This window comes from Poecilia formosa, unplaced genomic scaffold (genome assembly GCF_000485575.1).
Source record: "Poecilia formosa unplaced genomic scaffold, Poecilia_formosa-5.1.2 Scaffold129, whole genome shotgun sequence".
Taxonomy (NCBI): domain Eukaryota; kingdom Metazoa; phylum Chordata; class Actinopteri; order Cyprinodontiformes; family Poeciliidae; genus Poecilia; species Poecilia formosa.
Genome location: NW_006800068.1, coordinates 172,502 through 187,441, shown reverse-complemented (window position 1 = coordinate 187,441; position 14,940 = coordinate 172,502). Strand labels below are relative to the sequence as shown.

Below are 14,940 nucleotides of genomic sequence, written 5' to 3'. Positions count from 1 at the left end.
TTTGATGAAGATTAACATGCTGCGCTAATTCTGTACATGAATAATCAGAGGGGACTATCTTTCTCTCCTCTGTGACCCTGTGAGCTGCCTCTTGATGAGTCCCACTGCCTGCAGGGGAAAAAAGATCCTCTGAAAGCAGATGGTGTGTGTGGGACTCGATAACGCGCAAAACCTCACATGATAACAATGTAGTAAATAGATGATGGCTTGGATAAGTATGGTTTGTAATAATAACTCGTGCAGGGACAGCAGAGTGTTACTGAAAGCCAGGGTTTGGTAGGAGAACGACTAACTTCTCTTTCACTGATTTTAACATGCAGGACTTCATAACAAGTACAGACACAAAAGTGGTTCACATTAAATTTTAGCTATATATTAGACCTTTTAGTCTGATTATGGTTTGGATTGCTGTGTACGAACTTTCAATGTTGGTCTTTTAAAGCAAAGCTTAAAGCTTATTGTTATTTTACATGTTCTGCTGCAATGTAAATACAACTTACCAAGCACTGTAATAATGTAAGGCTATTGTACACATATTTGACCACTGCTGAAGGTAAATGTCAGGCTTGTTTTGACAGAAAGGCGCACACACACATGCAGCTCCTACAGCTTCATACCAGCGTTCTGGTTATAGCCTCCTTTTTATCCTGGATTAAATCAGCCAGTGTGGGTTGCTAGGATGGTGCAACATCATGAATGTCAGGATTTTCCCTCCAAGACAGTCACAATCTTTAAAACCTACCATTTGTGTATATTACGACCTAAATAACAGCCTATTAGGCAAAGGGTTGCATGTGACTTCTTATTGACACAACACTTCAGCTCATCTTCAGTTTGTTGTAGGATGTGTTGTTGTCATAAGCATGAAAACACAGAAGAAAAATGACCCGTTTTGTTGTGTCATTTCAGAATTCATTTTATGACTCCTATTAACCTTTTGGAGCAAAATCTGTGTTTCACTCTCCTGGTTTCTGGGGCTAATTGCATTTTCTGTGTACTTCCTGGCACACAATGTGTCTGTTTCCAGAACAGCTTGTGCTGCTAAGATATTGCTTAATTTGGCATGTCAGTGATATTATTCATGCTCCTGGATCTACATAGGGGCAGAGCAACGAAAATAAGATAACACATTACTAAGTAACACTTCCTAACAAATAAAATTTAATGGACTTTTTCAACCATGTAATGCTATTATGTCTTTCTACAATCAGTGGGAGACCATATGGAAAGATATAGGCTTATGCTCGAGTATATCAGGTTTTTTTTTACTTCTGAACTTGATTTCTCTGGTAAAATTTCTACTGAAGACAGAAGGAGAAGTTGTGAACAACGACGCTTATTTTCTGTAGCTTTAGCAATGGTAGAGATAGAAGTGAACGAAGCTGTTCACTTCTATTTAATGCGATATATCATAGGCTAAATATTGATTTAGCATTAACAGCCGACTGAGAAGAAGCGCTGATGGTTGTTTACAGCGCAGGCAACTTCCGGTAAGCTTCATAGCATCAAACTGGCGCATTATATACTTCACAGACAGACAAATGTGAAAGAGTCAACACTTCTAGCTAGCAATCGTTTCTCAATAGCTAAGGGTCTAGACCCTCTGGATGAAGCAAAGTGTAGAATAATGGTCTGGTTTTTATCTGGCTAGTCCTTAAGTTAACAGGAATGATCACCTCTTGGTGATGGGTAGTAGAAGATCCAAACTGTTATCCAAATGAAGCAAACTGGCTAGAGTGTTCAAGACCAACCCCAGAACCAGCATCACTGAAGCTGGACATGAAATGGAAATACCAGAGTCCCTGTCCACTGTAAAGACAGCCTACAGCAACACTGACTGAGAGAAGTCCACCATCAGAACTGCCAATCTCAACCGTTCCATCAGATAGAGTGAAAAATCCCACATTGCTGTGGGAACCTTCGTCATGACTTAGGTGTCTTTAACAGCCTCCTCATCTTCACACCTCCCGCATGTTTAGTCACGTTCAGCGCTTATATCTAATCGATATCCATGGATGGCCTTGAGTGGGCTGTTTTTTCGTCCCACCAATCACGAGAGCAGCTGCTGATGTCACCGACTAAAGAACTTACGCTAATGCACCGTTAACGTTTCCTTTTTTACCTCACCATGCATCTCGCATATTGCTTTGCTGCTGAGAGGATGAAGCACAGACAAGAAGTGCTTGTGGAGACGGATCCTGCTCTGATTTTATGCAGGAACATTGATGGAGATGTATGCATACTCTCTTACTTAAACAGGAAGAGTGCCTCGTATACTTTTACAGCTCATTTACTTACTATACATTAAACTCCTGAGAGTGATCATGATGCCTGGAGCAGAACCTTGTAGCAAAGGTTATCGAAAGCACATAAATCTGTGTTCACGTTTCTCCCAGTAGGTCTTGACCAAGAAAAAGCACCTCATCAATCTCTTTTAGCTGGACGGAAAGGTTTAAATCTCCCATCATTTCTCCCCTAACTTCACTTTCACCCTCACTCTCTCGTCTCCCCATCAGTCAGGAATCTCAGTCAGTAGATTCCTCAAATCTATACAACCCAACACCCATGGAAACCTGAGCTGCATTGTTCAAATGGTGAGAAACAATCAGCTGCTGCTGTTCTGTAGCAAAATTATTGTTTTTTGCCAGTTGGCTACAAAATATAAACACTAGGGTTTGCAGTAAAGCTGCCAACTTCAATACTGGTCTAACTGGGATTGTGTCCAGCACCAAGAGAAAATGACTTAATTTGGATGTAGCAATGCTTTTTACATTTTTTGGTAAGTCAGAAACAACAAATTCCAATGTGTTTTACAGAAATTGTATGTGATACCAATATAAAGTGGTACTGAGTTAAGTAATTAAAGATTTATAACCAATAAAAATCTAAAAAGTATTAAATATTCTCAGTTTTCTCCATGATTTCAGTAGCAACTCTTTAGTTGAATGTCTGTGCAAGTTTTGCACATCAACACTCTGAAGTTTCTGCCAATTTTTCACTGAAAGTTCAATGGTCAGGTAAAGAGTTTACGTCAGCAATGAAGAAGGGTGATGAGGCAGAACGATTCCAAAGTCAGGGAGGCAGTAATCGATATCCAGGTACAAGAAGAAGAAGGTTGGAAAAACACAGAGCAGTCAGGGAGCAGGAAAAGGCGATGGTCAGAAAACAGGAAGCAGGTCAGGAAATCAGACAATGCTCATCAGACAGATTATCTCACACTGGGTGAGTGCAGAGCAGAGTTTAACACAGTTAGCAGAAATCAGCAACCAGCAGAGGCCGGAGGGCAGCATAAGATTTAGCTGACTTGGTTTACTTTTTGAGGCATTAGCTGCATTTCCATTAACGGTAAAATTGCACAAATTGGAATTATAAAAATAAATTAACTTAATGGAAACATGTCAGTTTTGAAAAAAATCATGTTTTTCTAGGGATGCATGATATTATAGGTAAGGTATCAGACATCGGCCATTCTGTCAAAATAACTTGCCAATATAAAAGGATTTTACAAACCTTAGCAAAGATACCTGCAGCATAGCACAACGTCAAACTTGCACCAATTGAATGTTGTCTGTCTTAGAGCAAATGTCATGAATAAATTTGACATTAAACATAATGCAAGTTGAAGTTTCCTTTGGTAACAGACAATGCAGTTTTTTAATTCCACAGTATAGAAAGCCATATAGTTTCAGTAAGGAGGTATAGGGAAAAAAAACAGCGGTATTGGTATCGGTTATCGGCCAAATTAGTTAATATATCAGCATATCAGATATCAACCAAAAATCTAATATTGTGCATCCATAGGTCTTTAAAAAAAAAAAAAAAAAAAAACATGGATTTTTATTCATACCGTCTTTCACTTTTCACCGGCAGTAAAAAAAACCAGCAGGCAAAGACGACAACAGGAAGTGGTAGGAGTGGTAGTGGTATTCACATGTATGCTTCTTATTTTTTGGAAACACCAGTCAGAAAATGTTGCTTTTTTTGAGATTAGCGCACATTTGTAATGAGAACAAAGCTATTGTACATCAGTTGGCAGACCAAGTCTGTAGCAGGACAACTACAGAGGAGATTCAAGAAAAGCCAAGCAACTCGTTTGTGAAAGTGATCAAAAAGGGAAGTTTGAAGCCTGAATGTCAGCAGGGTGACAGAACCTGAGGGCTGGTTGTGGAGATGATTAATTGCTCATTCATAACAGCACCTTATTCCACTTGTCCAATAAAACATAATTTTATACTGTGCTTTCCAAAAGATTTTTGGTGTGTGTGTGTGTGTGTGTGTGTGTGTGTGTGTGTGTGCGTGTGTGTATGTGTGTGTGTGTGTGTGTGTAAGGATGAGCGACAAGTTGTATAAAATGCTGCATTAGTGGAAAAAGTAAAGCAGCATTTGTACAAGTATGGACACAGCCTGACAGTCCTTTAGTGTTAGCAGGTGCAGAAACTTCCTGGATTTGGAAGAAAAAAATGCTCTTCCAGTTTGCTTAAAAGGAAAAAATTCAAACTCTGCTATAGCAGCGAATGCAGGAAGAGTTGGTGACAGAAGGAAGAGTGCCATTTCTAAAGAGCAAGCAGGGGGCCACCATGCAAACCATCTTACTGCTGATGCAGCTTCTTCTCACAGAAACATGGGAAATGAGCTTTAGTTTTAAATATTCAAGCAGTGGTGCAGTTCAGGGAATACATTAGATGAATATCCTCCACCTATAACTCTACATTTTATGTCTTTGACAGTGCCGAGGAAAAATACACAGTTTCCACGATGAGTAATAATGCATATTAGGGTATTCACTGCAAAAACACCAAATACTACCAAGTATTTTGGAGTAGTTTCTACTGCAAATGTCTTATTGCACTTGAAATAAGACAAAATATATATTGTCAGCAAGATATGGGAGCTTGTTTTAAGTAAATAATTACTTAATATTGGTGAAAAATGCTGGTTCCTTTAGCAGATAAATTTACTTAGAACAAGATAATTTCCCCATGCTACAAGTGAAATAATCTCCAAAAAAAACTAGAACTTTTTCATCAATATCAAGGAATTACTTAAAACAAACCTCTACATATTACTGATGAGTTACTTTTAAGTTAGTTTTGTTTTATCTCAAGTGTACCAAGATATTTTCACTAAAACTAGAGAAAAATATTTGGTAAGATTGTGTGTTTTTTCAGTGTATTTAGTGTTTGAATAATATATAAGTTTTTAGAAGGGATCTCACGTATTGGAAGATTTTTGTTATTCACAGAAAGATAACCCAAACACACTGGGGGTCCCTTGTACATGTACATTATGAACTATAGCGTACATCTCTGCTTTACTGATCGTCGATGCGGTACTTCATTATTTTTGCAAAAGAAATTACTCAAGAGTAAAAAAAAAATATTTGGTAAAAAGTTACTCAAGTACCGAGAAACTGATCAAACGATCAGTCATTTACTATTTAAAAATTACATAATCAGATGGACCAAAATATGAAGTTGAGTGGAAATTTTGGTATTTTAAGGACCAAAATGACAATAATAAAAAAATAAAATAAAATCAGGCAAAAGAAAATGTTTTCAAATCAGTTTCTTTCAATAAAAAAAAAAACATATGAAATAAAGAAAAAAAACTGCAGGTGTGAGTCTGTGTCTGGTGAATTATTGGTTAAAACATGTTTATCATACAGTCTGGAGAAAACCTATAAGCTGAGATGCTTTATAATAAAATTACTCAAAGTAAAAGTAAAAAGCGCACCGTACAAAAAAATTATTCTAAAAATAAATTTAAAAAGGTACTCAAGTAAATGTAACTAGCTACTACCACCTCTGAAAGCTGGTGAAGACATTACAGCATTGAACTTGGGAAAAGATGTCAGAAACTAAATTGGGGCCATAAAGTTTGGTCAAAAGAAAATAAATTAAACTGATTTTTTTTTTTTACTAAAAATAAAGATTTTTAACTATAAAAGATGTTTTGAAAGTGAATTTTTTTTTTTTACCATATGCTGTTTTGGCGTCTGTCATGGCGGAGTGAGCTGCGTTCTGACTTCAATGCGACTCATGTGTTACCTTCCCCACCTATGCATGTCCAGAGATGTTTTATGTATTAAATTATGTGGAATAATGAAGAAAGCAACCCAAAAACTGTGTGTTTTCAGCTACAAACAACCTTAAGAAGCCAGAATTCAACAGGGATGTGTTACAGTAAAGGTAACACAGGGTGTTAATCCTTTGCTGAACAGGCGACCAGAAACACAAAGTAATTAATTTATATGTACAATGCTACAGCAATACACCAAAAATAAGTCATAATGTCTGTGAAATAAAGCCGTACATGAAATGATTCACTCAGGAATAAAGCTAAGAGTGTCATAAAGCTGCCTGCAAATGAAGCCTTCTTGACTCAGCTGCATTGCAGAGTGAAGTTCTTGTTTAGTCAAGCAGGAATATAATTATTTAGTGGAGAAGGTATGTAATTTAATCCCATTAAGAGCCGCCACTATGGAGTTAAACGGTTAATGGGCCACACTTATACATCACCTGTACAACCTCATCTGGGCTCTACAAACTGCTTTAAATGGGTTTCTTGTTCATCCACTCAGTTAAACACAACACAGCTGGAAGCAGATACTTACAAACACTGTAAAACATTTTTTCGTCTCACGGTTTGACTTTGACTAAACCGTTCATGTTGTAGGAAGGGTGAGCAAAGTTATGTCTGTTAGTCAAATTGTAGAATAAAGAAGAATAAAAATGCTTCTAGAATGTTTTATTACCATGTTGAAATTCAGTTTCTTTGGAAGACGCCTACAAAAACAGAATTCTGTTTTCAATCTCAGAATTATGACTTTTCTCAGAATTCTGTAATTTTTGTTAGAATTCTGGCTTTAATCTCAGATTACTTCTCAGTTTACTTCTCAGAGTCTGAACTTTGTTCTCAGAATTTAGATTTTAATCTCAGAATTCTGAGGGTTTTGTCATAATTCAGAATTTTTTCTCTCAGAATTCTGACTTAAATTTTAGAGTTTGGGATTTTTCTCAGAATTTGGAGTTTAATCTCAGAGTTTGGAGTTTTTTCTCAGAATTCTGACCTTTTTCTCCCAGACTTTGGACTTTAATTTCAGGATTCTGACTTTAATCTCGGAAGTCTGACTGTATTCTCAAAATTAGAATTCTGAGATATTACTCTGAGAATTCAGAGTCAAAATTCAGATTTTAATTTCAGAGTTGAGTTTTTTATTTCTCAGACTTCAGAGTTGAATTGCAGAATTTTTAGCTTTTTTCTCAGAATTATGACTTTAACTTCAGAATTATGACCTTGTTCAGAATTCGGACTTTAATTCCGAGAACAAAACCCAGAATTCTGAGATTGTTTTCTTCTTTTTTAACGGCTCTAATCCTCTTGTGTAAATGTCTTGGTATTTTGTAAAACTGCCTTTAAACAGTTTGACCTGGATCAGGCGTTTGTGGGAATTCTTCCACAATCTTCCCACAACATTTTGCTGTAATTTTGTGCCGTAGCTGGCAGATTTGCAGCCTGACTTGCTCTCACGCCTCTGTTGAGTCGGCACAGAGGCGTGCAGGGGAGGTACATGGTCAGGGATTTGAGGAATACGATTGTAATCCCTTTAGAAGATAACGATTTCAAACGATTGGTGTTCAAAGGCTCAGCAGTGATTCTGAATGATTTTGGTAGACTGAGCAGGAAGCATATGTTGATAAATTTATGGCTTAAAGGGTGAAAAAAAAGATATATGGGGTTATTCTTGTTGCAAGAAGACATGAGGAATAAAAGCATCAAGCATCTGACCTAATATATCTAAGTGAAGGTAAGTAACAAGCTGTTGATTACAATGACTAAACCATTTAATCAGGAACCTCATAAACCCCCAGGGGGATAATTCCCAACAAGGCTGCACTGAACCCAAGAAGCTACCGCTGCTGCTGCAACGTAATCAGCAGAATAAATCACTTTACAGATCACAATAAACATATATTCAGCAATTTAGAAGACAAAAATTACAAAAAATAAACAGAAAATTGTGTTTTATAAACTGAATAAGGATGTAAATATAGTCAAAACACTCGGGATGATAAAGTGAAACCAAAATTTAGTCTGTTAGGATTCAGTTTATGTGACCGATCAACAAAAAGTGGTGAGTCAGCAGTTCCCCCCTGGACTGGAATCTGTTTGTTGTTTTTACCTTAAGGTAACCAACTCTGTTATTCCAATAACAGTTTAATACAATAGGGGCTTCCACACTTCACATATCTGTGTCCTCTGTCACTGTTTTCAGCAGTTAAAACTGTTTAGTCCATTGCTAACACGTCATAACCTGTTTTTCCAAGCCGCCTTTAAAGGCAACATGATTAATTTTGTGAATGACAGGGCCCCAATCTTTTTTTAATTTCTATGAACAAAAATAAATAAATACATACATAAATAAATTGTGGAGGGACCCCGGTTGGTCAGGGAGCTATAGAATTGTCATCACTTTTTGCACCCTATAATGTGTCCCTGCCCATTTGTATACAGTATTGTCTTTTTTACCTAAGATAAACCTCATGATCTGATAAAACTTTGGGTGTAACCTTGGAAGGATTATTATTGTGATCTGAACTAGTAGGCTGGGTGTAACCAAGATAAGCTGTAGGTAAAACCTGATTGGCTGCAGCCTCTCTGCACTGAAACATGAGTCATAAATCAGGAAAAACCTGTTTCTGTTTCGAGGAAGAGAAACTCAGACAGTCACTGTGACTGAGAGCAGAAATGGAGCAGCAGGCAGTTCAGCTGGATCGAGAGACTTTCTCCTGTTCCATCTGTCTGGATCTACTGAAGGATCCGGTGACGACTTCCTGTGGACACAGCTACTGTCTGACCTGCATTAAAGATCACTGGGATCAAGAGGATCAGAAACGAATCCACAGCTGCCCTCAGTGCAGAGAGACATTCATACCAAGGCCTGTTTTGAAGAAAAACACCATGCTAGCAGCTTTAGTGGAGCAGCTGAAGAAGACTGGACTCCAAGCTGCTCCTGCTGACTACTGTTATGCTGGACCTGAAGATGTGGCCTGTGATTCCTGCACTGGAAGAAAACTGAAAGCCATCAAGTCCTGTTTAGTCTGTCTGGCCTCTTTCTGTGAGAAACACCTTCAGCCTCATTATGATTCAGCTGCATTTAAGAAACACAAGCTGGTGGAGCCGTCCAAGAACCTCCAGGAGAACATCTGCTCTAAGCATGATAGGTTGTTGGAGATCTTCTGCCGCACTGATCAGAAGTGTATCTGCTATCTCTGCTCTGTGGATGAACATAAAGGTCACGACACAGTGTCAGCTGCAGCAGAAAGGACTGAGAGGCAGAGAGAGCTGGAGGAGAGACGAGGAAACATCCAGCAGAGAATCCAGGACCAGGAGAAAGATGTGAAGCTGCTTCAGCAGGAGGTGGAGGCCATCAATCGCTCTGCTGATAAAACAGTGGAGGACAGTGAGAAGATCTTCACCCAGCTGATCCGTCTCCTCCAGAAAAGAAGCTCTGAGGTGAAGCAGCAGATCAGATCCCAGCAGGAAACTGAAGTGAGTCGAGTCAAAGATGTTCAGGAGAAGCTGGAGCAGGAGATCACTGAGCTGAAGAGGAAAGACGCTGAGCTGGAGCAGCTCTCACACACAGAGGATCACAACCAGTTTCTCCTCAACTACCCCTCACTGCCAGCACTCAGTGAGTCGACACACTCATCCAGCATCAACATCCGTCCTCTGAGACACTTTGAGGACGTGACAGCAGCTGTGTCAGAGCTCAGAGACAAACTACAGGACGTCCTGAGAGACTCATGGACAAACATCTCACTGATGGTCACTGAGGTGGATGTTCTACTGTCAGAACCAGAACCAAAGAGCAGAGCTGGATTCTTAAGATATTCATGTGAAATCACTCTGGATCCAAACACAGCATTCACATGGCTGGTACTATCAGAGGGAAACAGGAAGGTGACAAGGATGAATCAGGATCAGTTTTATTCTAGTCATCCAGACAGATTCACTGGATGGTTTCAGGTTCTGAGTAGAGAGAGTCTGACTGGACGTTGTTACTGGGAAGTGGAGAGAAGAGGCACAGTTAATATATCAGTCGCATACAAGAGTATCAGCAGAGCAGGAGGTGGGTATGAATGTGGTTTTGGATATAATGACAAATCTTGGTCATTAGATTGTTCTCAAATCAGTTCAGGGTTTAGACACAACACCATCTGGACCTCCATCTTGGGTCCAGTTTCCTCCAGAGTCGGAGTGTACCTGGATCACACAGCAGGTATTCTGTCCTTCTACAGCGTCTCTGAAACCATGACTCTCCTCCACAGAGTCCAGACCAGATTCACTGAACCGATACTGGCTGGAGTTTGTGTTTGTTCTGGATCCTCAGCAGAGTTCTGTAAACCCAGATAGATTCTCTCTTGTCTCTCAGGTTGTTGATCAGGGTTCATGGTAATGTTGTAGTACTCGAGATCGGTCTTGGTCTCGAGGCCATTTATTGATGGTCTCTGTCTCGTCTGGGACTCGACTGCATTTGGTCTTGGTCTTGTCTTGGTCTCGGGTGCTGAGAACTCGGCATTTTATTTCAAGACCAGTCGAGACGACAACTGTGAAAATATCACTAAATGTGCAGCATACTGTCCAATTTATTTGTTAACATCTTTGTTTTCAGTGGATGCAAAACGCACCAATTAAAATCCAAGCAATTATGTGTTTCTGTTACGCTCCTCTCCCCCTCTCAACCTTTCACTCACACACGGTGCTCTGAGACATACGCAGTGGTTTTCTCTCAGCGGCAGAAGATGTCTGTCTAATCGACAGTAATAGAATAGCGTTGTATATATAAGAAATCCGATGGCCACAGCTAACTTCGCTGTCACAGACGGTGGAGACTACATCTAACTTTTTTCGTCACTTAGAAAAGTAGCTCAAAGAAAGGTAAGCTCCGATGACATGATGCTAGCAAAGCTAGTTGTATAGAATAAGCATTTGTGATGAAAAAAAGTTGTCACTCACTGCCTGAGTTATTGGTGTTGACTGACTTGTCGCATATATGGGACAACGCTGTGTCCAAAAGTCTGCAATATAGTGATGCGACATTCAGGAACAGTATGATTCTTCTGAACGGCTCTTTACTTATTAGATAGGACTGGAGTGTCACTCACTGAGAACCGTTGTTCTATCAGATTACCATACGCTGTCAGAATAGCAAACATGCAGTGAGTACCATGCCTGCATGCGCATTAAAAAGTTTGACCATCAGAGGAGTTGTCATTTCACCATACGCAGCAAGTTATGACAAAAATAAGACATTAAATTGTTTTCAATGATAACTATATAGATATACATGCGTTGTCATGGTTTCAAAGTGTATTTAAAGTAGGGTCTGGCTGCAGCTACAACAAACGCCCGTGTAAAACTCATTAACCTACTTAAGCACTAAGTCAGGATGCCATACAACTCTTAATAACAAAGTGTATGACGATCTAAGTCATGATTCTATGTTGCTGATTAAATTAAATCTTATGGTAATGACGTGCCTGATAGATATAGCAGTGAGTTTGTGCTAAGCGTATGACGATCTGACCTGACAGAACACCCGTTCTTTGTTCTTCTAATGCTCTGCGTACACTGCAGTAGCTATAATATTTTATTTAATTATGTATGTTGATATTTTTTAAATGAACAAATAACTAAAACACAAGGACGAAAGAGCACGCATAGCATGCACAATGCTCTTTGATTGTTTTCGTTCAAAGTGGCAGCTGTAATGTCTGCCATGGTGTCAGACTACCTGGCTTCATGTACTGGGATAGAGAGTGAAAACAGTCACGATGAGCGCCTTCTGCTTGGTTACTTCTTGCTTGTTGTTCCTTTGTCAGTGTTCATAGTTGAGCGTTATTTACCGTCAGGGCATTGCCTCAATTGCTATGTTTAATGGTGCAGAGAGTGGTGGTTTCTGAAATGAGCAATATGGGCAAAAGCCCAGGGCGTTATATTTTTAGGGATGACACAAGAGCACCGCGGTTTGTAGCACAGAGATGGAATATTTAATATTGGTAAAATCTACTGAGTATTTAATATCTAGGTATTTTTATACCTAGATATAAAGGTATAAAATATGAATCTTTATGGAAATATGGATCTTTATCAATTTGAGAAGCAATTTTGATCATATTTTACATTTTATCGTGTCATCTAGCGCGGGCTGCTGGTCTTGGTTTTGACTCGGTCTCGACTTGCCATGGTCTTGGTCTTGACTTGGTCTCAGACCCTAAAAGTCTTGGTCTTGTCTGGGTCTTGATACACTGGTCTTGGTCTCGGGTTAAGTGGTCTTGACCACAATACTGGTTCATGGTTCTGGTGTCTCTGCTGTTCTGATCTTCTTTATTTTTCCGGTTTAGTTCTTTGTGTTACAGGAGCCATAAAGGAAATCACTGCTGATGATTTCTTTCATTCTGATGACAGAAATATTTCATGAAAATCTAAACTTCTCTGGACTCTGATGGTTTTCCTTTAACTTGCTTTTATCCATGTATTTCAATGTATTATTTGTTGTTAAATCAGTTTAGATCAAAGTGATTTGAACTTGATTCCTTTTCTATTTTGTGATCCAAAAAACCTGAAACATCAAATCAGCCATGAACACAGACATCAGGACATAATGTCTTCTAAGACAATGATGGACATGAGATCATCTGTCCAAGCAGACGGCCAATGAAACAAGCATGAAAACAGAGCCAGCCAATGCAAGTGTATCTATAGGGAGGATAAACCCTGTAAAGGTGAAGAAGAGCCGGAGAGCCGGAGACTGTCCTACGCATGGGGACCAACCTGTCAGCCCCCAACATGTGGCTTCACATCGCACTTCTCTCATTAGCTGGGTTCTGAAACCAAAGACCAAGACAAATATGAAGATAAAGACAAAGACCAAAGGTAAAGAGGAGGAACTGGGGCCTTCCTTCATGTGGTCAGCTCGCCTACATCTCAACAGACCAGAAAGATCTTGAAACAAGATGAAGGGGCTTCAGATCTGGAAGACAAGAAGCTGAGGATCGCTACACGCATGAGTAAGTCACCCTAAGATCCAAGACCTGCAGCTCTAAGTCAGTCCTCTTCCTGCCAGCACCAAGGCCTGCGTGACCTCACAGCCATGCAGAGACAAAACTCATCAGACCTACAGACCTTCGTCGATCATCCTCCTCCTCCTCTTCTTCCTGCTGCAACACGTTCTATATCATCAGGCCGGTTCTGGGGTCCAAACATCCTGCACTCCGTCCGTTTCTCAAGGGTTCCCTTTTTAGTTCTCAGTGTCAGCATTAGGGAAAGATAGATGGTTGATTTTACTGATTTGATTATTTCTGCTACTGCATTAAGCTGTATTAATCCTCGCAAAACTGTCTTACTAATAGATATTCAGCATAAAGAAAAATCTAAAAGATGTTGTGGACATTCAATAAATGAGTCGCCGCTTTGTTGATCGTAAAATAGCTATGATGTTTGATTCTGTAGAGAAAAAGGTGGAAAACGTTGCATAGATTGCTTTTTTGTTTAGTCCAGCCTGGCGGCTAAATGCATTATCATTGTCCATTAAAAAAACATGTACTTCGTTTAATTGAAAATCTGCAGTTCTTATGCTGTCCACGAGGAGCGCTGTGTTATATTCAGAGCAGACAACATGATGGAACACTGCTTTGGAACAACCAGCAGATGGCAGCACTGAGCTTCAGGTTCTGTAAACAGCTTTACCAGCTTTTATTTTGGCCCTGGTAACCTCATATTTCTCGTGCATGCTAACTTACATACATCTTATGTATGCAAGTTTTTCTATATGTATGCATTTTATGCATCAACAAATGTACTTAATAAAATGTCTGTTTAAAACACCTGACACTTAAGATTTCAAATGTGTGAAGCCAGATAATTTGTTCAAATTGCTTCCCAGATGCAGAAAATTGATTTTAAATCATTTCTTAATTGTTATCTGGTTGATGTATTTTGTGATGCAGGACAGTGTTTTTAAATTCCAAAAACTGTGAATAAATGTTTTGCAACATTGTACAAACACTGTGATCAATTCTTATGCATAATGCACTTAAATAAATGTTTAACTGAGTAAAGGTATTGTTGAAATTGCAGATACCTTTCTTAAAAACTGAGATTATTCATAATATATTTTGTAAAAGTGAAATTTGTTTAATATAAAACTCAACAAGTCCATTTTTATTGGTTAATCTTGCAATGAGTTTACGTGTGTGGCCCCCTGCAGGTCACATTAAGCTGTATGCGGCAACTAAACCAAAATGAGTTTGACACCCTTGGTTTAAAGTGTGGCTCCTTCATTATTACAGACGACACAAAAGAGCTACAGAATGACGGATTCCAACTAACACTGGACATGACATGTATGAATGGCTGTAGGTTCTGATGCCAGTCCCAGCCTCACTGACAGGAACCAAAGGAGCAGGAAACCACAACCTTCAAGCTCTAATGCAATGGAGACTAAAGGGTTCAAGGAGGCTCTTAATAACATAGAGCAAAATGGAGTGAAGGTCATTACGGTTTGCACAGACAGACATCTGCAAATTATTAAAGAAATGAGGGTCAACAATCCCAAAAAACGCCATGAATCTGATCCTGGCATGTGGCAAGAGGGGTGTCCAAAAAACTGGCTGCTGCAGCAAAGTGGAAGTCATGTGAAGAGCTTGCAGAGTGGATTCGGTCCATTATAAATCATTTCTGGTGGAGAACACAAACCTGTGGGGGAAATGCAGAAACGCTGAAGGAGAAGTGGGTGTCACTGATTCACCATGTCACCAACCGACACGACTGGCCAGGGAACAAACACTATCATGCATGAGCTCATGAACTTCTGAGTGACTCAAGTCAGAGGACTAAGCTGTGGCTAAGGCCAGGATCTGATGCTCATGTTGGAAA

The 14,940-nt window shown here is 39.3% G+C and overlaps 1 protein-coding gene across 1 annotated transcript; it reads left to right on the top strand.

Annotated features, from left to right (window-relative positions):
- The first annotated feature begins 8,720 nt into the window (after positions 1 to 8,720).
- Positions 8,721 to 13,201, top strand: LOC103144559 (tripartite motif-containing protein 16-like). The gene is made up of 2 exons (XM_016676181.1): positions 8,721 to 10,448; positions 12,354 to 13,201. The coding sequence occupies exon 1, from the start codon at positions 8,749 to 8,751 to the stop codon at positions 10,414 to 10,416; it is 1,668 nt and encodes a 555-aa protein (XP_016531667.1). The 5' UTR covers positions 8,721 to 8,748; the 3' UTR covers positions 10,417 to 10,448; positions 12,354 to 13,201.
- Positions 13,202 to 14,940: the final 1,739 nt, after the last annotated feature.

Excerpts from the sequence above, each read along its gene's own strand:
- LOC103144559 (XM_016676181.1), top strand. The coding sequence starts at position 8,749 with ATGGAGCAGCAGGCAGTTCAGCTGGATCGAGAGACTTTCTCCTGTTCC.